The following is a 24407-nucleotide window of genomic DNA, read 5'->3' on the forward strand; positions in this document are numbered from 1 at the left end:
AACTTGAGTGCTTTTCAGCCTCAATATTATCAATGGTTAATGGCTATTTTCGTTGCTACTATATATTTAAACGTATCGTATCTTTTCATAGCCGGTTGAAACACTACCGTATTCTTCAAACGCTTCCCTTTCGGTTGCGAATTCTTCGACTTCGACCCATTCTTCGAGCCATTTGCGGTCTGTTATCTTAGTACCGCCTGGAATACCTTTGATCGGGTAAAAGTAAACTAGGATACAGTAACTCAATGCAGCAACAAGATAACCGACGAAATAGTTCAAATAGTAAACTCTCATGGCGCCAATTGGCACGGGAACTCCCAGTGAACCTAAAAACCCTGCAAAGTTGGGAGCAATGCCAAGTATGTATGCCACCACTGCCCTCCAGTTGGTACCGTATCTATTGTACATGTAGTAAGAGCCTTGCTTGTTGGTGTAGCAATGGAAAATATTGACATAACCCTTTCTGATAATAAAGTAATCGGCGGAAATGACACCTGCAATGGCACTCAAGAAAACTGCGTATGCTGCCAACGCCGTGGTAAACTTTGATGATGATGACAATAAATCCCAGGGACAAATAGCCAGCGATATTAGAGCACAAATATAAGAGCCACGTCTAATATTGATGAATTTTGGTAGGAGTGCAGTCAAGTCGGTACCTGCAGGGATGGAGTTGCCCGATAGATTAGCGCCCAGTTGATCAAACGCAAAAATGAACGAGATTAGAAACACACCGGCTCTGTTTCCCGAAGTATAATTGTCCAAGTATCTGTTCAAGATGTCTAGAGGGCTCCAATAGTTAACCCCGTATAATGTGTAAGCTGCCGAGACAGACAAAATACCAATTAAAGAAATAATGGCATAACAGACGGGCAGAGCTATTAATTGCGAATAAACAGAAGATTTGTAAGTCTTGCCGAATCTAGTGAAGTCAGGAGCGTTTAAAATCAAAGTGGAGAAATTATCTAGGGCACTCATAATGGCTCTGATCACAGACCATGCCAGGACAGTCTTGCTGATAGCGCCACCATTGTCGTTCAATGAGCCTAACGCCAAATGACCTTTGGCCTTGCATAGGGTCCAAATTAAAAATCCGAATGCCGCAAATGGAGTAATGGCGGATTTTAACGCGAATATGTGGCGTAATTTGTCAGGTGGGAACCATAAGAAGGGCAAACACACGACCCAGAAGACCATGAAACACATGAACTCGAAATTTGTTAGATTAGGGTTTTTTATGGTGTCCTTCATTCTAGCATTCAAGTTGGTACCGAAGATGGCCTTTAGCATCAATTGAACACATTGACTACCAATGTAAGCCAACGTCGAATTCCAGACACACGCCATGACAACACGGTTGATGACAATCCAGATGGAGAAATAGATGCCGAAAGAAACCCTCGACGAGATGGGGAATGAGATGTGGTAATTGTTCCCCACTTTGGAGCCCAGAATCAGGAAAAATGCAACGAATGCGTATCCGACCCAAATACAAATCCAAGTCTGCCACCAATTAAGCCCCAATTGCAGGCCTGTGGCTGAGATTTGCCATGTGTTGACGTTGAAGGACCCAGAAATCCAAAAGAAAATGTACTGCTTCCACGTCCATGTTCTTCTCTTGGCTTCCACGGGCCGTAGGTCCGTGTTGTACAAGTACGTGGATACTAGCGATTCCCGCAGATCCTTAAGTGTCTTGATGGGCTTTTCGGGCTTATATTCGGCCGCGTCGGTAGAGTCCTGCTTGACTTCCAAAAACTCGATGGTTTTTTGAAACCAGGAGGCCTTTTTGCCATCATGGGCAATGGTAGTGCTGTTTTCCGAATCGGTGTCCCTCTTTTCGACAATGTTAGCGTCGGTCTTGACCGTATCGTCCAATTTCAATTCTTTGCTGACTCGCTCGTCGTCCTCTGTGAGCAAAGTGCCATCCTTCATTGTCCTCGATGAGATGTCAAATTGAGAATCCGATGGCGGCATCCTTTTTTATCAGAAATGTTATGTATGAGCGTAGTCGTTTCCTTTTCTTCCCGCTATGTGTTGCAAACAAAGCAGCCCAACACTGCGCTCTAAAGTTCTTACAAAGAGATTTAAACCATACTACTATTATATGAAAGATGATATGGTATTGAGCAAGAGAAAAAAACATGAAAAAAAAATCCGTTGGAGAATTGATCTAAAAATTTTTCAAAAATGGGACATGTCTCTGCGGTGTCTTAGCTGACACAATAGCCTCTGTAGCGTTAACCGCCAAGTTAATGGTAGTATCTGTGGTTGCGAGGAATGGTGCGATAAGAACGAAAGCGGAAAATGCCGAGAGTCAGCCGCAGTTGAGGCCGTAGGACGAAATGGAAGGCGAAAAGTAAAAAAGGAACGGGCGGCAACAGCACTCTGCGGTCTGGCACAATCACGTTTCTTTTTCTTTGATTATCCCCCGCAGGAGAAGCAGCGCCGTTTGTTTTTCAGTTACAAGGACAAACTAGGTAGGACAACAGACTTCTAAGCCATCGCAACTGATGGATTGGCGCATTAATGCTTCAGAGATTATGTGGGCCTTTGCTTGATTCTTGAATTCGAAGTTAGATGTAGGCGGCAACAGCCCGTGTCACGTAAAAGAAGAAAGAAAATCATTGCTGTCTAGTAGCAAGCGTTGTGATATATTACGTAGCTTAATTTGGTGATGTAAAAACAGCGCGATATCAGCGTCAAGTGAAGTAATGCTGAAGAATACAACATGCGCAACGTCAGCCTTGAGCTTTTCTAGTTGTTTTTTTTCTTGATAAAGTATTGAATCTCGTACAGAGCGATAGTAGCGTTTTGTCTTTTGAGCTTAAGGATCGAGGAAAGTCAAAGGGTGGCAAAACTGAGTAGAATAACTCAAAGGTAAACTAGTGTGAAGGACGTGAACATAATCATAGAAAAACAAGGTCAAAGCAAGATATGACCACTATTGCGTCAGAATACTCTTCAGAGGCGTCAAATACTCCCATTGAACATCAATTCAACCCTTATGGAGATAATGGTGGTACCATTCTGGGTATCGCAGGTGAAGATTTCGCGGTGTTGGCGGGTGATACGAGAAATATCACCGACTACTCAATCAATTCTCGTTATGAGCCTAAGGTATTTGACTGTGGTGATAATCTAGTCATGTCAGCCAATGGATTTGCGGCTGATGGAGACGCCTTGGTGAAAAGATTCAAAAACAGTGTAAAATGGTATCATTTCGATCACAACGACAAAAAGCTATCGATAAATTCTGCTGCCAGGAACATTCAACATCTTCTGTATGGTAAAAGATTCTTCCCTTACTACGTCCATACCATCATTGCAGGCCTTGACGAAAACGGTAAGGGCGCCGTCTATTCGTTCGACCCAGTTGGTTCCTACGAGAGAGAACAGTGTAGAGCGGGCGGTGCTGCAGCATCTCTAATCATGCCGTTCTTGGACAATCAAGTGAATTTCAAAAACCAGTATGAACCAGGCACGGATGGCAAGGTCAAGAAGCCCTTGAAATACCTGTCCGTGGAGGAAGTCATCAAATTGGTGAGAGATTCGTTTACTTCAGCTACGGAAAGACATATTCAAGTCGGTGATGGGCTGGAGATCCTCATCGTCACTAAAGATGGTGTAAAAAAGGAATTTTATGAGCTGAAAAGAGATTAATGCATACATACAATAGTGTAAAAAACAAATAGACCAATATCAACATCAATTTATGTATTTTTTTTTCTTTCTCCGATATAGCATTAGTATACTGAGAATTGTATATATTGCTACAAACACTATTTGAAAAGAGGTTTATTTGTTTTATTTTGGCAGTTTGAAACCTTTCCCTTTGATGACTTTAGTGTAATAGATATAAAAGAAATCAGAGTATAGCAGGGTTTGCAAAAGGCCCGCGAAAAGAGCAATCTTGTCCAGTTTTTTATCTTCGGTGCTGTTCCTCCAAATCCAGTTAGGAATATACAATGCTCTGTATAGACCCATGGCAAAAATATAGTGAACTGTCAAGCTTCTCGTCTTTCCACCTTTAGATAGCATGTACAATTGAGGCAAAATTGCCACACTCTCCAACCACACAGAAAAACTCCATGCTAATTCAAGAAATGTGAACTTGTGATGGAAAAAAAGACTCATTAAAGCACTCCCAATAAGCAAATGCTGGATCTTAAATGTATCTCCCATAAGCATTTCGTTATACGCAATGGTATTAGTTCTTTTGGATCCTTGTAGCAGAACTACTATGTAAGCAGTAGAGACAATGAAGAATACTTTCATGAAAGCATTGTATAAGGATACCCAGTGGAAAGTCAAAAGATCCAAGTATCGTGTTATGAAAACCAAAGCGTACAACGTTTGGGTCTTGAAAGAAATCCCTTCGAAGTACTTTGTGGTCTTGATATTACGAATCAGGATCAGTATACTGGTTAGATGCGATAAATCACCTGGTTCAATGGTCGGAAAAAAGCCCTTTTCTTTGTTAGTAAGAATGAATTCAATGCAGAATGCAGAAGCCGCATAATGTCTCTGTAATCACATACCTAGCACTCTGAATGGGTTCATTGCTAATTGATTATGGCCTCGACTTATGCGTATATTTGCCCTCGAATGTGTTCTTCCAAGAAAACTTTCTGCTTCGAACTGCAAACTTGTCCTTAACGTGTTCAGTTTTAACTGAAATGCCGTTTCCAATCCGGGTAGCGCCAATAGACCACTCCGGATCTTTAAAGGAAAACGAAGATCCCAATCATGCAGATCAGATTCTGGATCCAATGAGTGAAAATGACAGCTCAAACAAACGCCATTATCTTTCCTGTTACCGTAACTGAACCTCGTAGCATTTTTTTTTGCCTGTATTTATCTTCAGTTGTAAAAAGCGATGAAGCTAGTGAGAAAAAACAAGGGAAGGGAAAAAAAGTTTGGATTTGGAAAGGAAAAGCATTTAACCAGCTACATATTTATCGACAGAAATCACGCATAAAAAAGTTTCTGGAGTCATCCTAGTACTAGTAGGAATAGTAGGAACAGTAGGATTTCTAAAGTTAGATAAAGTAAATCAAAAATGGGATTTTTTAGCGATAATCCGGTCATCGAGTTCTTTCACAGGGTTACAAGAAAGCCAAGTACCATCGCGATGTGGGTATTTGCTGGTCTAATTTGCTCAAGTACTTTTTATTTGATGTTCATGTCATCACCTACAATTGACTTCAACTCCAAGGGTAAGAGGGAGCACGATAAGTAGATACATATTCAACATTCCGGTAGACTTTCACAGGTAGCTGGTTCTAGGCAAATAATTCAAAATCAAACAGGTTGAATATACAAGTATAGTGTAGCATATATTCTTTAAATCTCAAAATTTCGGGGAAAACATTAAATTTTTGTTAATAGAGGTCAGCGGTATGCCAATCCACTTTATAACAAGAGCCAGCATCCATATTTTCAGACAAGATATATTCATTAAAGTAGGTATATTTTGGAGAGAGAAGAGTAAATAGAAGAGTGAAAAAAATACAATAAAGAAGCACTATAAATATTCTATCTCCCAAAAAATATGATATACATATAAGAAATTGAAATTTATCTTTGTCAATGCAGTAAACTTTTAGTTCTAATATTTGATTTAAAAGTTGAATTTTTGTCCGCTAGCTTCAAGATCGTACTTACCATCGATGACATCTTGAAGGATACCAGCGGAGGCAGCAACCAAACCCAAGAAAGGCCTGGATGGATCCAAGACCTTTGACGTATATTCTGGGTGGTACTGAGTAGCGATGTAGTATGGATGATTCTTCAATTCCAAAACCTCGCAACGTTTGCCGCTGTCATCTTTACCTACAAAGATCAACCCGTGGTCTTCCAATTCGTCGACAATACTTGGGTTGATTTCGTAACGATGACGGTGTCTTTCACGAATTTCGGAAGCATTACCGTATAATTTCTTTATTTGACTCCATTCGGTGTCGTTTTGGAAAAATGTTGGTCTTAAACCTAATCTCATCGAACCACCCATGGTTTCCTTATCAATTTCAGGCATGAAGACAACAGCATGATTTTTTTCATCAATTTCGGGATAAAATTCTGCTGAGTGACTGTCTTTTCTTCCAAGCACACTCCGTGTAAATTCAATAGTAGCGATTTGTAAACCCAAACAAACACCTAAGAATGGGATATGGTTTTCACGAGCCCATCTAGCAGCCAAAACCATACCTTCGGTACCTCTAACACCGAAACCGCCGGGAATCAAAATACCGTCCGCGGTGCTGACCATGTTCCAGGCTTCATGGAATTTGAGTTTGTTGCTCTCTTGTGTTTCTGGTTCCAAATCAGTGGCTTCCACCCATTTAATTTCTAATTTGCGGCGACACTTCATAGACGAATGTTCCAAAGATTTTATGACTGACAAATAAGAATCCTTCAAGTTAGTATATTTCCCGACCAAAGCAATCTTAACGGTTTCCATAGATACATCAAAGTTACCCGTGGTAGCCTTCCATTTAGACAGTAATTCTAGACCTCTTTGTCTTTCCTCTTCAGTCAATGATATTTCGTCTAACTTCAATCTGGCGTGCAAGTAGTCAATCATTTTTTGTTCAAGTAACAACAATGGAACGTGATAAGTAGAGTTGACATCATGGACGTTGACCACTTGTTCAGGCCCAACGTGACAAAACATGGCAATCTTATCAATTGTCGGCTTGTCCAATGTTTCGCTACATCTGCAGGCAATCATATCTGGGATCAAACCGAGAGATCTCAAACCCTTGATAGCAGCTTGAGTTGGCTTAGTCTTTTGCTCTCCATGAATGACGGGAACTAGAGAGACGTGAATCAATGCGAAGTTTTCCTGGCCAACTTTGAACTGAAATTGCCTTAGTGCTTCCACAAATGGAGCACTTTCGATATCACCAACAGTCCCCCCCAATTCGATGATACAAACGTCTGGTTCCATTCCTGTGTCATCGACAGGAATCTTGGCAACGCGCTCAATCCAATCTTGGATAGCATTGGTCAAATGAGGGACGATTTGTACGGTCTTACCCAAGTAATCACCTTTTCTTTCCTTAGCAATAACATGCGAATATATTTTACCAGTGGTAATGTTATGGTCTTTAGTCAAGGTCACGCCAAGGTATCTTTCATAATTACCCAAATCTAAGTCTGTTTCACCACCATCGTCAAGAACAAAACATTCACCATGTTCCAAAGGTGACATAGTGCCTGCATCAATGTTCATATAAGGATCAATTTTAATTGAGGTGACTTTTAAGCCGAGGGTTTTCATTAGCATACCGGTTGAAGATGCAAGAACACCTTTACCAATGCCTGAAATGACACCACCTGAAACGACAACGTACTTCATTTTCTGTCTATAAGCTGAATTGTTCTCTGAAAACGTGTTTGAACCCCTTTCGACCTTTATTAGGCAATTAAATGTCAAATTGTTTAAACAATTTATGTTCAATCTAAACTCAATTATATGCTTTTCCTCTCGATGAGATGAGCTCTGAAAAATTTGAAAAAGAAAAAAAAAAAGAAAAAAAAAAAATGGTAGTCACTTTTAACGATAAACCTAGTTTTGGACGTATAGGGCTGAAGAAACAGAAACCCTAGGTGTTTAACAGATTTAATCACCAAATACGAATCTAAATTCTGGAGATAATAGTATCAAATTGACTAACACTCGACTAATAAGAAGAATCTTTAGTAAAGTTGATAGTCTTTGAAAAGAGCCCATCCATTAGAACGTACAAAGGGAGTTCAATCGTGCCATAAGGGAGCTTTCTTTGGGAAAAATTAAATTCAACAGTATGTTATCCAGCTTAACAAGGATGAATCTGTCCGTGAAGATGGGAGAATTTGCTTTCAAGGGTTCGTCAAACGCTTTTATGAAGGGTTTTAACCCCGTTGCTAGAAGATTTAAACATGAATATGCTCCAAGGTTTAAGATCTTGCAAAAGAAGCAAAAAGGTAGGGTGCCTGTCCGTACAGGTGGTTCCATGAAGGGATCTACTTTGCAATTCGGTAAGTATGGATTACGATTGAAAAGTGAAGGCATCAGAATAACCGCCCAACAATTAAAAGAAGCAGACAACGCCATTATGAGATACGTCAGGCCTTTGACCAATGGTCAGTTATGGAGACGCTTGTGTACAAACGTTGCCGTATGCATCAAGGGTAATGAAACGAGAATGGGTAAAGGTAAAGGTGGGTTTGACCACTGGATGGTGAGAGTGCCCACAGGGAAGGTTCTTTTTGAAATAAACGGTGATGATTTACATGAAAAAGTTGCACGCGAGGCCTTTAGAAAGGCGGGCACCAAATTACCTGGGGTATACGAATTTGTATCGCTAGATTCTCTGGTTAGAGTCGGATTGCACAGTTTCAAAGACCCTAAAGATGATCCTGTGAAGAATTTTTATGATGAAAATGCAAAGAAACCATCTAAGAAATACTTGAATGTTTTGAAGTCTCGGGAACCACAATATAAACTCTTCAGAGGTCGTTAAGAGAACTCAGCATACCATGTATACATGTATATATTTATTAGAACAGTATTGATATTCACAATCATCTAATCAAGCTGATGTTATTGATTTGTAATGCCCAAAGTACCAGATATGCATAATGTGCTTTCTGCTGGAGAATAGGAGTTTTTCTCCCGCGTGAGCGCTGAATAAACATAGAGACGACGTGAAAAATATCCATTTGATCTATGCAGGGTACGAATTAAATCATTCAGGAAGAGCAACGAAAGCCACACTGAGAATCCAATAGTCAACACAGTTTTCCCTTTCATAGCGTTCACCATAGTGGAAATTTTTGTAAGCAATGGATCGCAAAAAAACCATTATCAATTCCAGTGTTTCTAATAATAGTAGTGCCATCAAGGGTCTGCAGTTATTCATAGCTGATCTTCGTTCTGCACAACAAGCACAGGAGCAAGAAAAAAGGATTCAGTCTGAAATTGTCAAAGTTAAACAGCACTTTGATGCTGCTAAGAAAAAGCAAGGTGGTCACGACCGATTGGGTGGTTATCAAAGAAAGAAATATGTTGCAAAGTTAGCCTATATTTATATCACTTCCAATACCACGAAACTGAACGAAATTCTGTTTGGGTTGGAGCAGACAGTAGAATTGTTGAAATCTAACTCATTTTCCGAAAAATTTATTGGTTACATGACCCTTGAATTGCTCTATGAACATAAAGAGGTTGTTGAAAAAATCAATGATGAGGTAAATTATCAATTGGTGAAAGATCTTTCCTCTTCCGATGATAACTTTGTTATGCTGGCTCTAAACTTTGTTGGCGTGGTAGGGAAACTCACGAACCGCCTAGCGTACAATGATGACATCACAACAGGAGTGTTCAAAATACTAAGATCCCCGACTTCCTCTATATATCTTAAAAAGAAATCTGCATTGTCCTTCCTAGCACTATTGAAAAGCAACCATTCTATATTGACCGAAGATTTGCAGCGTAAACAATTATGGATACAAAGAATATTGAGTTTGTTGGATGACACAGAAAATTATAGACTCACTTTGGCTACAATCCCCCTAATAGAATTCATTGCAAAATACATTGATCCTAGTTACTGTACGAGGTTATTACCTCAAGTAACCGAAATTTTGTATAATTGTGTTGTCATCGGTACCTCCACATCTAGTGACAAGCAGTTTCCGCTAGAATATACGTTTGCCAATATGCCCAACCCTTGGCTAATAACTAAAGTAGTCTCTTTGTTAAGCATTTTGATTGCCTCTCCAACTGAAAGGGATTCTAGTTCGTTGTTACAAACTAATAATATAGATACTGAATTACTAAATAAACTTCGAAAGTGTGTCTCTGTTGCTATCGAATTGGGTACCAGACAGGGCCAAGATCCAATGGAACGCATTGTCCAAAACACAGTGCTATTTTCATTGATCAATTTTGCCTCTAAATTAGATCCATCAGATGAAGCCATCGGCAATTCCGTGTCGGCCTTATGCTCCTTGCTAGCATCAAAGGAAATCAATATTCGGTACTTAACGCTAGATTCATTGGTTAAATTGTGCTCTTCAAGCGGTAAGCCTGCAATTGATGCTGTTCGATATAAGAATTTGGATATGATTTTCCATCTTTTAAACACAGAAAGGGACTCGTCCATTGTCAGAAAAGTTGTTGACTTGCTATATACTTTTACTGATGCTGAAAATGTCAAGATCATTGTTGATGGTTTGTTGCAGTATATTTTATCTCCCAAAAATCTTGCCGAACCACAAATAAAGTCCGATATTGCTGTTAAAATTGCCATCTTGACTGAAAAATACGCCACCGACATTAACTGGTTTGTCATTATTTCTCTAAAGTTACTATCATTGACTTCAAGTACTACCATCAACGACGACGAAATATGGCAACGGTTATGTCAAATCGTGGTTAACAACCCGTCTTTGCATAAGTTAACATGCGAGCAATTGGTGGACTATCTGTGTAAGAAGCAAGCGTCTGAAGCTATCGTCAAGGCTGCGGCATTTTTGTTGGGGGAATACCCTAGCCTCGTAGCAGATAAGATTCCAGGTGTAAGTTTATTCGGTTTGTTCGCCGAAAAATACTTCAGCGTATCAAATGTAGCTAAAGCGATGATATTGACCACAATGATTAAGTTGTACAAAACCTCACCCGAAATTGGTTCCAACGTCATTAAATTTTTTCAATTAGAGCTAAACTCTCTAGACATCGAGTTACAAACAAGGTCTTTCGAGTACCTTAATATTATACAACTGGCTAAAGCAAGCGGAAATGTTGAAGTTTTACAAGTTCTGTTCGAACCTATGCCACCATTCAATAGCAAGTCTAATCCATTATTGAAAAGATTAGGATCGCTACCTACATCTGCAGGAAGTGCCACTTTAATTAACACTTCTTCTGCAGCGTCTTCCTCGACCTCTGTTTTAGTACCTAAGAGAGCAAGCTCCTCTAGATCCATCGGAGTTCCAGTACCTCCTCCACCTCGCAGAAGTACCACCAATGATATAAACTCCAATATTGATTTATCTGAAGACTTTTCAGGGAAGGACTTTTATTACTCAAGACAAATCCTGGCTCCAAATTGGAGAGAAGGTTTTACAAGAATGATTTCACATAAACAAGGTGTGCTCTTTACATCCTCTTTAATTAAGGTTTTCTATCGAATAACGACCCCTAATTCACAACAATCATATGCGTTTCACATATCTCTTGCTTTCATTAACTTGACCGAGTGGGAAATTACAGGACTGTCCACACAAGTTATAGCTTCGAAGACCCAAAGTAATCCTGAGTATGTGATTATGAATGTCAACTTGCCTTCTGCCGCTACAATTAAGCCTCATAAGAGGGTGGAACAAAGTTATGAACTTTCCGTAAGGAAACCGTTCGACGTTGAAGACGGTCCAATTTTGGCCATTCATTTTAAGTGTGGTGGTAGCATAAATACCATTAATCTAAAAACGGCTATAGGTATGACCACAACATTAGTTAGCAGCGAAGTTAACCCAAGTATGCATTTGACTTTAGCGCAGTTCATCACTCGCTGGAAAACATTGAGTGAGGCTTTGGGAAGGGATGGAGAATATCAAATATCCGGCATAAAGCTCAAGAAGGATTTTAAGAAAGCTGAAACTATCGGTTTAGAAGATGGCCTACTACTACTAGTACAAACAGTCAAAAGATTGGGTTTTGATATAGTTGAACAGACCAGTGTTCACAGTACATTATTTGTTTCGGGTATTGTTCATACGAAGAGTGAGGGAAACTTTGGTTGTTTAATGAAAATACAGTACCAAGAAAACGGTGTGGCTAATGTTACCTGTAAAACAACTACGGCTGGTCCCCTCGCCAAGTATATTGCTGAATGTACCAGGAATGTACTTGCAAAGTAGGACCATTCCGAACCGTCCAATTGAAAATTATCTGCATTGTACATATAAATACATATATATATATATTTACGGGTCCTACGTATTTCCTTTTTTTTTGTAATGCTGAAAAACGGAAGATGTTGTATGAAATGTCATTCCAGTTTTAAATGATTCTTGCTTCATTTTTTGGAAGTCTAACGCCAAGAATATCCGTCCCAATTCTCACTTCGGATGTTCCTTGCCTTACGGCCTCCTTGAAATCAGAACTCATTCCCATCGATAGCTTCAAAGATATTCCGAATTTAACATCAATCTTTCGCTTCCAGTCAATTAATGTAGTGAAGTCTTTGTTCTCTCCATCATCCTCATGGGAAACATCCCATGAACCAATAGTCATTAGCCCATTCAACTTAATATGTTTGCATTCGTTAGACAAAAAGAAGGCAATGACCTCAAATATTTCCGCCTCGTTATATAGACCTGATTTTTGGTCTTCATGCGATGTGTTTATCTGGACATTACAGAATATTGGGTCACAATCAGGTTGAAATTTAGCTCTCGATTCATTTAATTTCTTGGCCTTTTTCAAGGAGTCAATCGTTTCAACAGAGAACAAATTAGGTATTTTAGCTAAGTCTTTACATTTATTCGTTTGCAGACCACCAATAAAATGCCATTTGATATCATCAGGCAATAATTTTGCTTTCTCAATCACCTCCTGAACGTAGTTTTCCCCAAACTCTCTCACACCAATATCGTAAAGAATTTTTATATCGCTAGCTGGTTTCAACTTCGAAACAACTAATATAGAAACTTTAGAAGCATCATTATCACCATGAACTTTTTTTGCTTCTGTATCGACGATTTCCCTAATGGACTTGTATTGGGCAATCAATTCTCTTTTCCTATCTTCATCATAAGTAATATTCGCAGGCATTTTGCAGTGCAATCTTGATAGACTTAGTTTTATAAAGAGAGGAAACGCTGCCTATAAAGAATAATATTTTTTTTATGCATTTAAGAGTAGTCTGCAGTTATGAACATTTTCTTGAGCCTTCGATCATGACACACCTTTTGTTTTACCCGGATATCACCAACATGTGATTCTCGATTCACAAGGTTATAGAGCCGATTTGCAAGGTTCATATTTCAATTATATATATATATATCAATCTGTCGGAATCGTCTTTATTCTTTCTTATTACTCAAATTTGTAAATACGTACTAGCTAGTAATTAGGTCAACTCTAGCACGTTTCCACACATTATGAAGGTAGACAGGTTCTTCACCTTCTATAAGCGTTAGCTTCCCATCCTCAAGATCCGGAGAAGTCACAGTAATTTGTGCATAAGAACCTCTGTTGCCAGTTGCCCTAATAAATTTACCAGGATTTATTACGACCACATTTTGAACAACTCTCGCAAAATATTGTAGTTCACTTGGTATAATCATTATGTCAGGTGAGAACCCACCAACAAACTCTGTCAGCCCCAAATAGCCTACATCCAAGTCCACACCTGATATATGTTCATAAACTTTTTCTTCATTATTTTTCATATAGTTGGTCTTCTTTTTCACAGATGAGTTTTCTGCTTTTACCCTTGTACGAATGCTACCTGGGAATACGGGATAGTATCTTCGTTGTTGTAAAATATGCTCCGAGACACGGTCCAGCCTGTACCTTGATGAGGTAGTACCACCTTTTATGACCTCCTTTAGATCTTTGAAAGTATCCACATTCGAGCAACCAAAATATATTTCGTTTATTTGGAAGGAGGAAGGATTAGTTACGCATTTAAAGTTTTTCTTTGGCAACTGTAAAGATTTTCTGAGCAAAGAGGCCTGTGGATATGCAGCATGATTGGAGATCGCATCTCTTGTGGAAGGTATCAGTATAACTTGAATATGTGATGAAATGGTTTTCAAGATAGGTGCAAATAACTTGGAAAATAGTTCATCTAAAGTTTTTGGCTGCGCTTTAAATTGAGGGAAATTGGGCAATTTTCCACTTGCTATGAGGGGGTGAGTGATGTCGATAAATGGACCGAACATGATCAAGACGTGAGGTTTCGCTTCATTATTTATACGACTAATAAAATCTTGCAGAAGCTCTAAGGAAAAGCTATCGTCGGCAAAGTATGGACCACATGTGACAATAACCTTTAAGGAAGAACCTTCTAAATTTGCCTGATATTCTTGTAACTCTTGTGGTGTAGATACCGGTGAATTCGGGTAAGGCAGCGTTAGTGTAGAATCGACGGTGAAGTAATCTCCATTAGCATTTTTACCTTTTAATGCTACAATTTGTCCTAGGAATAACGAAAGCTCGTTTATCTGTGATAGGTCTAATCTCACTCGTCTACCAACACCTCCAATTCTTGACGTTTCTAAGGCAAGCGATTCCGGATTTAAAAACTTGTCATAGGTAGGCGAGTCTGGAACAATTCTGCCAACAGTATAAATCTCAGACTGGGATTGAATAGTTGGATCGGCAAAATCATTTGGAGATAACTTGTAATGATTTTGAATGATCTTAGCGAATGAGTCGATCTGATCATCAAGGACATCGGAAGCTTCCTGTAAGTTTTGTCTCATCGTTCTGAATCTATACTTCTTAGCATCATAAAAAGGTTCGACTTTTGCCTCATTGAATGGTAATTCTCCAGTCGGATCAAGGCTTGTGTTGAGATTACCGGGAGATATCTCGATGCTCTCTGGATTGAGCGAATCCAGAATCTTACCGCCAGTAGTGCTCTGTTTTAATGCAGTTGGTGTGTTTGTTGTTGGGGTTTGGAATGTTGAGGGATTGAGAGTCGTTACGTCGATGCTTTTAGCGTCTAACGGCGGAACCTTAACATCTTCGCTATTCTCCAACAAACCTGGAGTAAACTCCAATTTCAAAGAGCTATTTCCTTTTTCACTTAGCTCAACTTCAGAGCCTGCACTGAAAGTTTTCTTAGAGCCACTGACTGAAGAAGGATCGTGCAGTTTTCTTTTTTTCAAAGTGGGCGTTCTCGGAATACTAAGACCAAACAAAGGGCTTGAATTCAAACTTTTCTTTAGAACGGGTTTCTTTGTTGATAGTTTTATCTTAGAAGTTGAGGAAACAAGATTGGCACGCTTTTCCATCTGTAGTTGTAGAAAGTGTTTAAAGTCATCTATATTCTTGGAAGTCAAGTCGGTATGGGTTTGATGTCTTTGATTGGAGAATTGCTCCCATTTAATGAATAGATCCTCGATCGTTAATGCATGCAGCTTCGTTAGTTTCTCTAATGCAGTGACAATTTCTGGTTTATCAGCTTCTGGTCCAAAATGCATGATGACGTCTGAAGATCCGCTCATTTTTTTTTGTTCCAGTTTCTCTCTGCGTATATTTTTCTATAAGTTCTATTGAAAGGATTAATGACGAACTTTTCCAGTGATTTTAGTATGCAAAATATATTATATCTATAGAAAAAAATGTTATGTAACTACAAAAAGCTCATAATACTACAATTTTCAAAAGAGAGGGAAAAGGAAAAGACGCAAGTTCGAGACGCGTCACGTCAGAAGCGGAAAAAAGAACAAAGATAACGCGTCAGTTATACCATCCATTATTCGTTTGAGGCGATGAACACAATCATTTTAAAGACATCTTTGGGCAGGCAATCGAATAGTCGTTCTGTTTCTTGTTCTGTGCAATCCGAAGCTGCTTGCAGAAGTCTGAGAGATTGTGCTAAGACCATGGCGCTGGTGAAGTTCCACGAGGTGTTTTCGCTCCCAGTAATGAAATAGCTCATCGTTTGAATAATTTCAGATAGATTAGATTTCTTGAATTGTTGGCGAATGGTGGGAGATAGCAGCATTTTTGATAAAGTGTCAATTAAAAAGGTTTCTTTTACACCGGCCGTATCAGGCTCGATTTCTGTAACTAACATGCTTAAAATTCTTGTTGCTGAGTGTTTTTTAAAGTAGTGCGACAGCATTAAATTATCTCTGAACTCCTGTACCAGTTTATAGATTTCATTTCCGTAGTCAGACAACTTATTAAGCATTAGAAGAATTTGCTCCCATACACCTTCAAATGACATCCTCAGTGAAACTCCATCAGCATCGGCATTTCCACTATCTTTGTTCAAGAAGTTTTTCCAAACTAATAGACTATGGACGAGAATAATGGATTTACTGGATATTTTTGATGGTATCGACGGCGTGTCATCTGTGGATTTCAAAAGCATTATAGCTACAGCTAATAATTCATCGAAGCCGTTTTCACTTAGCAACCAATTTGTCATTTTCTGATTTTGAAAGCAACTAATTAAAGGCTCGATTAGGTAGTTTATATGTTTCATGGTGAACGAACCGCTTTTGATTCTGTTTATAGCCTTCAGCATGTGACTGAAATAAACGTCGATATCCATCGAAATGTTACCAATAGAATCAACCATCAAAAGATGGCTAATTTCATATATGGTCAGCGAATCCTTTGGGAAATGGTCTATGATCGAACAGCGCGCCTTTTCTGATTTTTTGATACTAACCACTTTCATTTTTTTAGAATTTATATCCTGTTCAGTTAGAGCCTGCTCTCTTTCTCTTTTTACGGTGATCCTTTGCTTTTGATCTACATTTTCATCCTCTTCTATTTTTATTGGTGACATGGTTTCGAAATTAGGTTTTTCATTTTCGTTTTCATTTTCAGTTCGTTTCCCTGGCTCATTAATTATCTTCGGGGGTTCCGTGCTAAACTTAACTGTCGGCTCATTATCGTCTTTCAAATTTCTTCCAGCATTATCACTACCGTTTTGAAAAATTTCACTTAAATTTAAATCCGACTTTGGCGAGGCTTCCATGTCTTGATCTTCCTCCTCATTTACTGAGTTTGACTGATCTAATTGATAAACACTGACAATTTTCGTCATTTCTGAAAGTTTTTTATCTTTCTCGTCATCATCATGGATAACAACACTATTTGTGATTGGTGCCCTTTCTGGGTTAACATTATTTTTCAATTCCAGTGTCTTATCACCCCCTAAGTTAAATGGATTAATCATCGTCATTTCCATGTATTTTTTCACATCATTTTCGTCCACCACCTCATCCAATTCATCACCTCTGTTAAATTTTTTATCATCAATTGGCGTAAAATTCACAGAACTTTCTCTCGAAATGATGTTTTCTAGCTTAAAATTGGCGTCCTTTTTTTCGAGTTCGTGGCAAATTTTCATCTTAGTGGAAACGATATCGAAGTCAGTCAACAATTTGTTAAAACGTTCCTTATCGAACTTATAAATTTCAAAAATTAGGTCAAAATAACATGTATAATCAAATTCCCTACCATAAATCTGGAAAAGACTCAATGAGATTTTTGGCATCAAATCCAGTATGTCTGGCCTCAAAGTGCTATCATTCTTGCTATTTGAATCACGGAAAATCTGTAATAAGAGCTTGAAGTTATAATTAAAAAAACTGGTTTTGTATTTCATATAGTATAACTTTGAATCGGCTGGGCAATTGTTAGAATTTAAAAAATTGAACAACTCCACGATTAGAGTAATTAAATTGGTAATTTCGGAGGAACTTTCAGAGTTCATTTTGTTTTTTAATGTTTCCACGTAATCAAAATCATTAATAGAATACAATTCAAGAAGATACTTTGGAGGAAATTCATTTATAAACTTTGGTATGTTTAAAAACAATTTAAGATCATGTGGCGATTTAACCATAATTTGACGGAGTTTTTTTGAAATTTTGGAAAATTCGAATTTTGGCGCCGATGGTGACGATGACTGCTGCTGTGGTACTGATAATAGTTCCTTTTGTAAGTATTGTAGCACATCTTTGAACTGGCTTGATAATGAAGCATCATTAAATTTTTTGTAAAGGGTCTCGTATTCACCTGATTTGTTACCGGCTTTTAACGAAATTGGAGAAGACGATATCGAAACGTCGTTTTTATCCAAATATTTTTTTATTAAAGGGTTAGAATAACTATTCGATAATTCGTCCGTTAAATCGATTTGGTTTGACATAAAGTCATCCAAATTAGCGTAGTTTTCAGTTGGCTTTGTAGTAATAGAAGAAGAAGGAGGGGCACTAACTTTTCTTTTAATAGGATTACCATTATCTTTCGTATCAATGCTTGTGGCAGTGTTCAAGCTATCGTGGTGCCTTGCTCGCTTTTCATTTTCTTTACTTGAATATTCGCTTGTTGATCTTAGATTTGTTTTAAATTTATTCGAGATTTTACTGCCGATAACATTATTACCAGCTGCGGCCATAGGGCCGTTTACTAAAGAAGTAGAGGAGGATTTAGTCGGTTGAGCATAACTTGGGAAGTTCTTTTTTTGCTCCAGTAAACTAGCTCCTCTCGAAGAATTGTTGGACGATTGGGAATATAAACGAGACGCAGTGCTGGATGCCGAAGCGGTCGACGAGACTCTAGAAACCAGATAGTTTATATTTAAATGAGCGGGGATCGCCAACTCTGTTGCCTTTTTCAACTGGGGGGTAAAGGTGGAACTCAATAGTTTCTTAGCATTTGTGGGATAGCATTTGTAAAAATACCAAAAAGTTAATCTCATCGCCTCTCTTACAGTAGTTTGTGAGTCTGAAATTCCCTTTTTCAACCATTCTTCAATGTATATGAGATTATTCTCCAACTTGGAAGTTGGCGAAACTGTATTCGAGTTATTGAATAAGAGATTGGAGTCGTTGAACTTGACTAGAAAGCTTCGCAACAGTATTGCCGAACAAAATCGCGGCGTGACAGTCTTCTCATTTATCAATAAGAACGATAATTGGAATAGTTTATTATGGAAATGATTTATATCAATGATCAAAGTGATTAAACAATGAAATGCAGTCTGTGAAGAAATTTTCTTAGTAGAGGATAAAAGGTTTTTGAAAATGACAAAGATTTGGTCTAATATCGATAGGGATAAATTGTCGTTCAAAATGTGAATTAGTTTCTTAAGGAAAAGTAACGCCGTCAAAGACAAAGTTGTTCTCAGTGATGAAGTGGCTCTTGAAATCAATTCGATCAATTGCACCTCTTTCATTATAGTGACAAATTCTTCGGGATTGTTCTTGGGGACATTGCCGGATATGATGTTGTCCAATTCAATTATGTTTGATTGTCTTAATTTCCAATTTTGCTCTGTTTCTTTGATATTTTGAAATGGGACTAACAAATTTTCCAAGTCCTGTTGTAGTTGATTCAAGGATTCGTAGTTTTTCTTCGTCGAGGAATCTTTACTGCTCAGGTTGTTTGATAACTGCGGCAACTTTGCTTCAGTTAATAGTAACTGAAATTCGTACTCTTCGTGAAACAATGAAGACTTCTCTTCTTGCGAATCATGTTGATCTAATGACTTTGTCAAGCTAATAAATTTTTGTTTAAACTTTTCTACTTCCAAATCACTAATAAACCCGTTTATCAAATTTTCATCATCAAGCTTCAAGTACTTGTACATTATATCAAAAATAAGCTCTATTATTATATTATTGTTATCTTCATTTGCGTGTTCGTTTAGGTTATTGTTCAAAAGATTGGTGAATGACAGCATAAAAAACCGCAGCAGTTGCAAATGATTGGAGTTGTTTCTCTCGTTTATCTGGATCAATTCATCGATAGTCAGTAAAGTGGACTTAATCCTATTCAAATAATCTTCACTTTGGTTGTCACTGGGCCTCTGCAAAAAAATCGCCAGAATGGTCTGTATCTTTGACGGATTCACCAAATAGATGGCTTCAATGGCTTTGATGGAGGCCAACCAGAATTTTTTCTCGTTCGGCAGTTGAAAGATCAAATGGTTCAATAATTGTTCAACTAGCGTGTCATTGAACTGTACAGGAGACTGCATGGCCACACGCTTGATGAGGTAACAAAGCGAGGAGTGTGATAGGAAGATTAGGCGCGGGTATGAGTGGTAGGCGTAGTGGCCAGAGATGAACAGCAGCGCGGCAAAATAGGCCTGGATCGACGATTCATTGACTAGTTCCTTTTTCACATGACCTTTAAATCGCGTGAGCAGTGACATTTTTTCCTCGATGGGTATAGAATCGTCTTTGAATACAGTGTACAGCGGGAAGGTCTCGTCCGGATGCGCATTGGTGCTGCTGTTGTTGCTGGACTCGTTATTAAAGGACGACATTGTTTCCGAAGCACGCGAGGTTCCCCAAAACCCCTGGTATTTGAAGTTGAATATGCGTGTCGAAATGGGGAGGAGAAGGAATTGTCACTATAACAGTAAATAAATAAATAGTAAATACTTTGATTTTTTTACAGAAGTGTTAAATGCGCCAATACGCGCCTACAGGGTAACCGCGGGTCTTTGCGGTATAATCGTTTCGTTAAAAGAACCATTACGTATTACGTATTACGTATGCTACATGATATTATATTGCCAGCGTGGATGTCGATGACAACGCAGCGTTCATTTGCTTTTGGGTTTGGGTTTGGGTTTGGGTTTGGTTTGCCTCAGTAGATTGAACATTCGTGTGAAGCTTCAAGGGCTCCGTGAGCAGATGGCCCATCCTTTCTATCTTCGTCCTGAGGTAGCCCTCTATCTCCTTGGAGTCTATGCCTTCGTTGGAGTTTGTCCAGTGGATGGGGACCATGGGCACTCGTTCGACGCACTTGAGAAGGGGTGCGTGATCCACTTGTTTTATCTTTTCCGGGTTGTTTGTCAGCAGCCTGATGTTGCCAATACCCAGGTCCAGCAAAATGGCCTTGCCCAGCGAGAAGTCCCTAGCGTCCACAGGGTGTTTTAGCATCAGGTTGGCCTGTACTGTGTCAGCCCCCAGATCTTGCAGGTTGTATGCCTTGAGCTTCTCGCCCAGCCCGATCCCGCGACCCTCTTGCCGTAGATACACAATAACACCGTGGCCGCTACCGCCCTTGATGCCGCTTGCGACCTCGTGATCGCACGCAATGAGTCTGCCGGCCCTGTCGAACTGCTCACCACAGTCGCAGCGGGCACTCCAGGCGTTCTCACCAGTGTAACACTCGGAATGAATCCGCACCAGCGTGCGGTTGCGGACGTCCCATGTCGTGGCCTTGGAGGCCAGCAACTCCCCCGTAGTATCGTCAAACTCTAGTGCCAACCCGAGCCTATCATCCTCGTCTGCCACCGTCCTGCCAGGGTAGAGTTTGCCGATATAAGCGCCCCTGATCATTCTATCCTGCTGCGTCTCCTGAGGTCTCCAGCGGAATAGCGACCGCGACCGTATATCCTCGCCAAACACAATGGCTAAATGCTCCTTATTGTCGCGATTGTTGCTGTACAGATGCAAAAAGATATCCGGGCCCTGTGTAGTGGGGATGCGAGCTCTTGCGACACATTGTACAAGAGGCAAGCCGCCATCATCGCCCCCATCGCCCTGACCGCCTATCTCATTCTTGTTGCTATCCTGAATACTGCTGTTGTTGTTGTTGTTGTCCATAGTCATCTTGTGTTCTCCTTGCAGGTGCTGTGTGCAGTTTTTTTCTCATAATGACTCATTTACTGTCCATGCCACCACAGCAACTTCCTTGTATATATATATACATATCATACCGCCTGGCGCCCACCCCACAAGAGGCGTCTCCCACTAATTTCTGACAAATCGTGAAAGAAAAAGAAAAAAAAACAAAAGGAAAAAAGAAAGATTTGGACCTAATTTTTATTTCTTGGAAAATTATTGTGACCTACTATTTCACTTAGTGGCCTTCTTACTTCTGGTAATTGCCCTATCACATCCTACGACAACCCTTGTTATTTTTTTTGTGTGTGTATGTGTCCGCCCGCTCAGCTAAACAACAACAACAGTATGATCTGGAGCATTAGTACCCGAGCATATATAACCACAGGACATAACAAGTAAAGACATCTCACTCCCAGCCCCATTCCGCGCCTCCTTTGCAAGCAGACCATTCACTGATCGGGTAAAATACAGATATAGGATCAGTTCATATACCCGTCATGTCACAGTTCTTCGAAGCTGCTACTCCCGTTGCAATCCCTACAAACAATGCCAACGGCGGCACCAGTGACGGCAGCAGCGCCGACACTGGCGCTGCCCCCGTTGTTGGCGCTGTCGCTCAACCCACCATCAACCACAGGCTTTTGCTGTCGTTGAAAGAAGCTGCCAAGATAATTGGCACCAAGGGCTCGACCATCACACGCATAAGAGCTGCGAACTCCGTCAAGATCGGCATTTCTGAAAAGGTACCCGGGTGCTCAGACAGGATCCTGTCTTGTGCCGGCAACGTGATCAACGTGGCCAACGCCATTGGCGACATCGTTGACGTTCTTAACAAGCGGAGTTCTGAGAACGAGGACGCCGCTGAAGGAGAGGCTGAAGAGCATTACTACTTCCATTTCCTGAACCATATTTTGCCTGCCCCCTCTAAGGACGAAATCAGAGACCTGCAGCAACTAGAAAACATTGGCTATGTCAGGCTCATCGTGGCGAATTCCCACATCTCTTCCATCATTGGTAAGGCGGGCGCCACGATCAAGTCTCTGATCAACAAGCACGGCGTCAAGATCGTGGCCTCCAAGGACTTCTTACCCGCTAGCGACGAAAGAATCATTGAGATTCAGGGCTTCCCGGGCTCCATCACCAATGTACTTATTGAAATCAGTGAGATTATCTTGAGCGACGTTGACGTCAGATTCAACATGGAAAGATCCTATTTCCCTCACTTGAAGAAGTCGGCCGGCGAGCCTCTTTCACCTTCTGCCTCTTCCAACACTAGAATCGAATTGAAGATCCCAGAACTGTACGTGGGCGCCATCATTGGCCGTGGCATGAACAGAATCAAGAACCTGAAGACTTTCACGAAGACCAATATCATTGTGGAAAGGAAGGACGACGACGACAAGGACGATAATTTCAGAAAATTTATAATTACCAGTAAATTCCCCAAGAATGTCAAACTTGCCGAATCGATGCTTTTGAAAAATCTGAATACGGAAATCGAAAAACGTGAAAACTACAAGAGAAAACTGGAAGCTTCGGAAGGCAACATCACCGCTGCCACTGAACATTCTGACTTCACCTCATCTTCGGAAGAGAAAGAAGAAGTACAAGAAGAACATCACAATAAAGATGAAGAGTAGTGAATACACGCGCGTACGGTGTGCATGTCCACACAGACAACCAAATTATCATCTTAATGAATAATGTTGCATCATTACTAGTTCAATCTGTATTTTATTGAAGGAAAAAAAGAAAGAAAAAAGGAGATTCAATACGTATGTCACATATGTATATATATTTGTATAAAAAACGTTTTATAAATACTTAATGAAGCTGTTGTATTTTTCTTTTGTTATCGGAATTCTTCGTTTCAGGCATTTCGTGCATCATCGCCAGATGGAGGCACAGAGAGAGGGAAGGGGAAAATAACATGAAAAATCGCAAGTTTTAGGCCAGTATAAACAAATAAACAAAAAAATGCAACTCGAGCTCTAGACCACGCACTATCTTCATGGATGAATGATAAACTTAAAAAAGAGCATAAAGATCACGATACTACTACGCAATTTAATGATTTTTCGCCGCCGCATATGAGTATAGACTTCCATTCGAACAACAATAGTAATATCATCGAGACTATTGGTGTTTCCAAAAGACTGGGAAATTCCGTACTTAGCGAACTGGATTCTAGAGCCACGTCAAAGTTCGAATTCCTGCAAGGTCAAAATCAACAGCAACACAACAGCAGCGAGAGCGGCGAACTAAACTCGGACTCGTATGATATCAACGAGTTCTTCCAAACAGAGCATGATTCTCAATTTAGTCAGATGGAGTCGCTAGACGCTCATTATACGTTGTTGCACACACCCAAGAGGAAATCCCAGCATGCGACCCAACAGGACCGGTCGGAATCGTTGAAGAGATCAAGACCATCCCGCTCAATTTCATACACTACACCAGCGGTAAATGATATCACAAGAAGAATACGAAGGCTGAAGCTGCGGAACTCATTGGTCAATGGTAATGACATTGTAGCCAGAGCGAGATTCATGCAGGCAAACTCTAATGTCAATTCGATAAAGAACACCCCATTGTCAAAGCCCAAGCCGTTTATGCAGAAACCGAACTTTCTCACGCCCACCACAAATTCCTTGAATAAGGTCAACTCCACTCATCGCAATGCATCCTCTTCTTCGTCAGTCCCGGTGATTCCAAAACCCAAAGTTCCCAAATCTACATCAATAAGAGATTTACACACTAGAATCAAGCCAACAGAACGCACGCCACTTGCGCCAGGAACGAATTCTCAACTGAAGAAATCGGTTTCTGTTTTTGATAGACTCTACAAGCAAACGACGTTCTCTAGGTCAACATCCATGAAGAACTTATCATCAGGCGTTTCTGCAAAGTCCAAGGAACACACCAATACAAAGACTCGGATGGTGAAAAGTAAGACAAGTGGTTCATTGTCCAGTCATCTCAAGCAAAACGCGGACGCCAATACAAAGAACGAGAGACCAATTTGGAGATGATTAGGTAAAAAAATTGCATCTTATAAGAAACGTCATGAGACG

The 24407-nt window shown here is 39.9% G+C and overlaps 13 protein-coding genes across 13 annotated transcripts; 6 read left to right on the forward strand and 7 right to left on the reverse strand.

Annotated features, from left to right (window-relative positions):
• Positions 1–66: 66 nt before the first annotated feature.
• On the reverse strand, positions 67–1974 carry FUI1 (uridine permease; the record flags this gene model as incomplete). The annotated part of the gene is made up of 1 exon (XM_056227459.1): positions 67–1974. The coding sequence occupies one exon, from the start codon at positions 1972–1974 to the stop codon at positions 67–69; it is 1908 nt and encodes a 635-aa protein (XP_056085956.1).
• Positions 1975–2934: 960 nt separating this feature from the next.
• PRE7 (proteasome core particle subunit beta 6) lies at positions 2935–3660 on the forward strand (the record flags this gene model as incomplete). Its single annotated transcript, XM_056227470.1, has 1 exon — positions 2935–3660. The coding sequence occupies one exon, from the start codon at positions 2935–2937 to the stop codon at positions 3658–3660; it is 726 nt and encodes a 241-aa protein (XP_056085957.1).
• Positions 3661–3804: 144 nt separating this feature from the next.
• Positions 3805–4275, reverse strand: ERD2 (Erd2p; the record flags this gene model as incomplete). Its single annotated transcript, XM_056227481.1, has 1 exon — positions 3805–4275. The coding sequence occupies one exon, from the start codon at positions 4273–4275 to the stop codon at positions 3805–3807; it is 471 nt and encodes a 156-aa protein (XP_056085958.1).
• Positions 4276–5059: 784 nt separating this feature from the next.
• On the forward strand, positions 5060–5239 carry MIN6 (Min6p; the record flags this gene model as incomplete). The annotated part of the gene is made up of 1 exon (XM_056227493.1): positions 5060–5239. One exon carries the CDS (start codon positions 5060–5062, stop codon positions 5237–5239), a length of 180 nt encoding a protein of 59 aa, XP_056085959.1.
• A 381-nt stretch (positions 5240–5620) lies between these two features.
• URA7 (CTP synthase URA7) lies at positions 5621–7360 on the reverse strand (the record flags this gene model as incomplete). The annotated part of the gene is made up of 1 exon (XM_056227504.1): positions 5621–7360. One exon carries the CDS (start codon positions 7358–7360, stop codon positions 5621–5623), a length of 1740 nt encoding a protein of 579 aa, XP_056085960.1.
• Positions 7361–7808: 448 nt separating this feature from the next.
• MRPL16 (mitochondrial 54S ribosomal protein uL16m) lies at positions 7809–8507 on the forward strand (the record flags this gene model as incomplete). Its single annotated transcript, XM_056227515.1, has 1 exon — positions 7809–8507. The coding sequence occupies one exon, from the start codon at positions 7809–7811 to the stop codon at positions 8505–8507; it is 699 nt and encodes a 232-aa protein (XP_056085961.1).
• A 322-nt stretch (positions 8508–8829) lies between these two features.
• APL3 (Apl3p) lies at positions 8830–11907 on the forward strand (the record flags this gene model as incomplete). The annotated part of the gene is made up of 1 exon (XM_056227526.1): positions 8830–11907. The coding sequence occupies one exon, from the start codon at positions 8830–8832 to the stop codon at positions 11905–11907; it is 3078 nt and encodes a 1025-aa protein (XP_056085962.1).
• A 142-nt stretch (positions 11908–12049) lies between these two features.
• On the reverse strand, positions 12050–12823 carry SKDI02G0720 (pyridoxal phosphate homeostasis protein; the record flags this gene model as incomplete). Its single annotated transcript, XM_056227537.1, has 1 exon — positions 12050–12823. The coding sequence occupies one exon, from the start codon at positions 12821–12823 to the stop codon at positions 12050–12052; it is 774 nt and encodes a 257-aa protein (XP_056085963.1).
• A 287-nt stretch (positions 12824–13110) lies between these two features.
• Positions 13111–15228, reverse strand: POL12 (DNA-directed DNA polymerase alpha subunit POL12; the record flags this gene model as incomplete). The annotated part of the gene is made up of 1 exon (XM_056227548.1): positions 13111–15228. The coding sequence occupies one exon, from the start codon at positions 15226–15228 to the stop codon at positions 13111–13113; it is 2118 nt and encodes a 705-aa protein (XP_056085964.1).
• Positions 15229–15479: 251 nt separating this feature from the next.
• STU1 (Stu1p) lies at positions 15480–20021 on the reverse strand (the record flags this gene model as incomplete). The annotated part of the gene is made up of 1 exon (XM_056227559.1): positions 15480–20021. One exon carries the CDS (start codon positions 20019–20021, stop codon positions 15480–15482), a length of 4542 nt encoding a protein of 1513 aa, XP_056085965.1.
• Positions 20022–20265: 244 nt separating this feature from the next.
• On the reverse strand, positions 20266–21312 carry RIB1 (GTP cyclohydrolase II; the record flags this gene model as incomplete). Its single annotated transcript, XM_056227570.1, has 1 exon — positions 20266–21312. The coding sequence occupies one exon, from the start codon at positions 21310–21312 to the stop codon at positions 20266–20268; it is 1047 nt and encodes a 348-aa protein (XP_056085966.1).
• A 518-nt stretch (positions 21313–21830) lies between these two features.
• Positions 21831–22973, forward strand: HEK2 (Hek2p; the record flags this gene model as incomplete). The annotated part of the gene is made up of 1 exon (XM_056227581.1): positions 21831–22973. The coding sequence occupies one exon, from the start codon at positions 21831–21833 to the stop codon at positions 22971–22973; it is 1143 nt and encodes a 380-aa protein (XP_056085967.1).
• A 375-nt stretch (positions 22974–23348) lies between these two features.
• SHE1 (She1p) lies at positions 23349–24365 on the forward strand (the record flags this gene model as incomplete). Its single annotated transcript, XM_056227592.1, has 1 exon — positions 23349–24365. One exon carries the CDS (start codon positions 23349–23351, stop codon positions 24363–24365), a length of 1017 nt encoding a protein of 338 aa, XP_056085968.1.
• Between the last annotated feature and the right edge of the window lie 42 nt (positions 24366–24407).

Source organism: Saccharomyces kudriavzevii (genome assembly GCF_947243775.1).
Source record: "Saccharomyces kudriavzevii IFO 1802 strain IFO1802 genome assembly, chromosome: 2".
NCBI classification, from domain to species: domain Eukaryota; kingdom Fungi; phylum Ascomycota; class Saccharomycetes; order Saccharomycetales; family Saccharomycetaceae; genus Saccharomyces; species Saccharomyces kudriavzevii.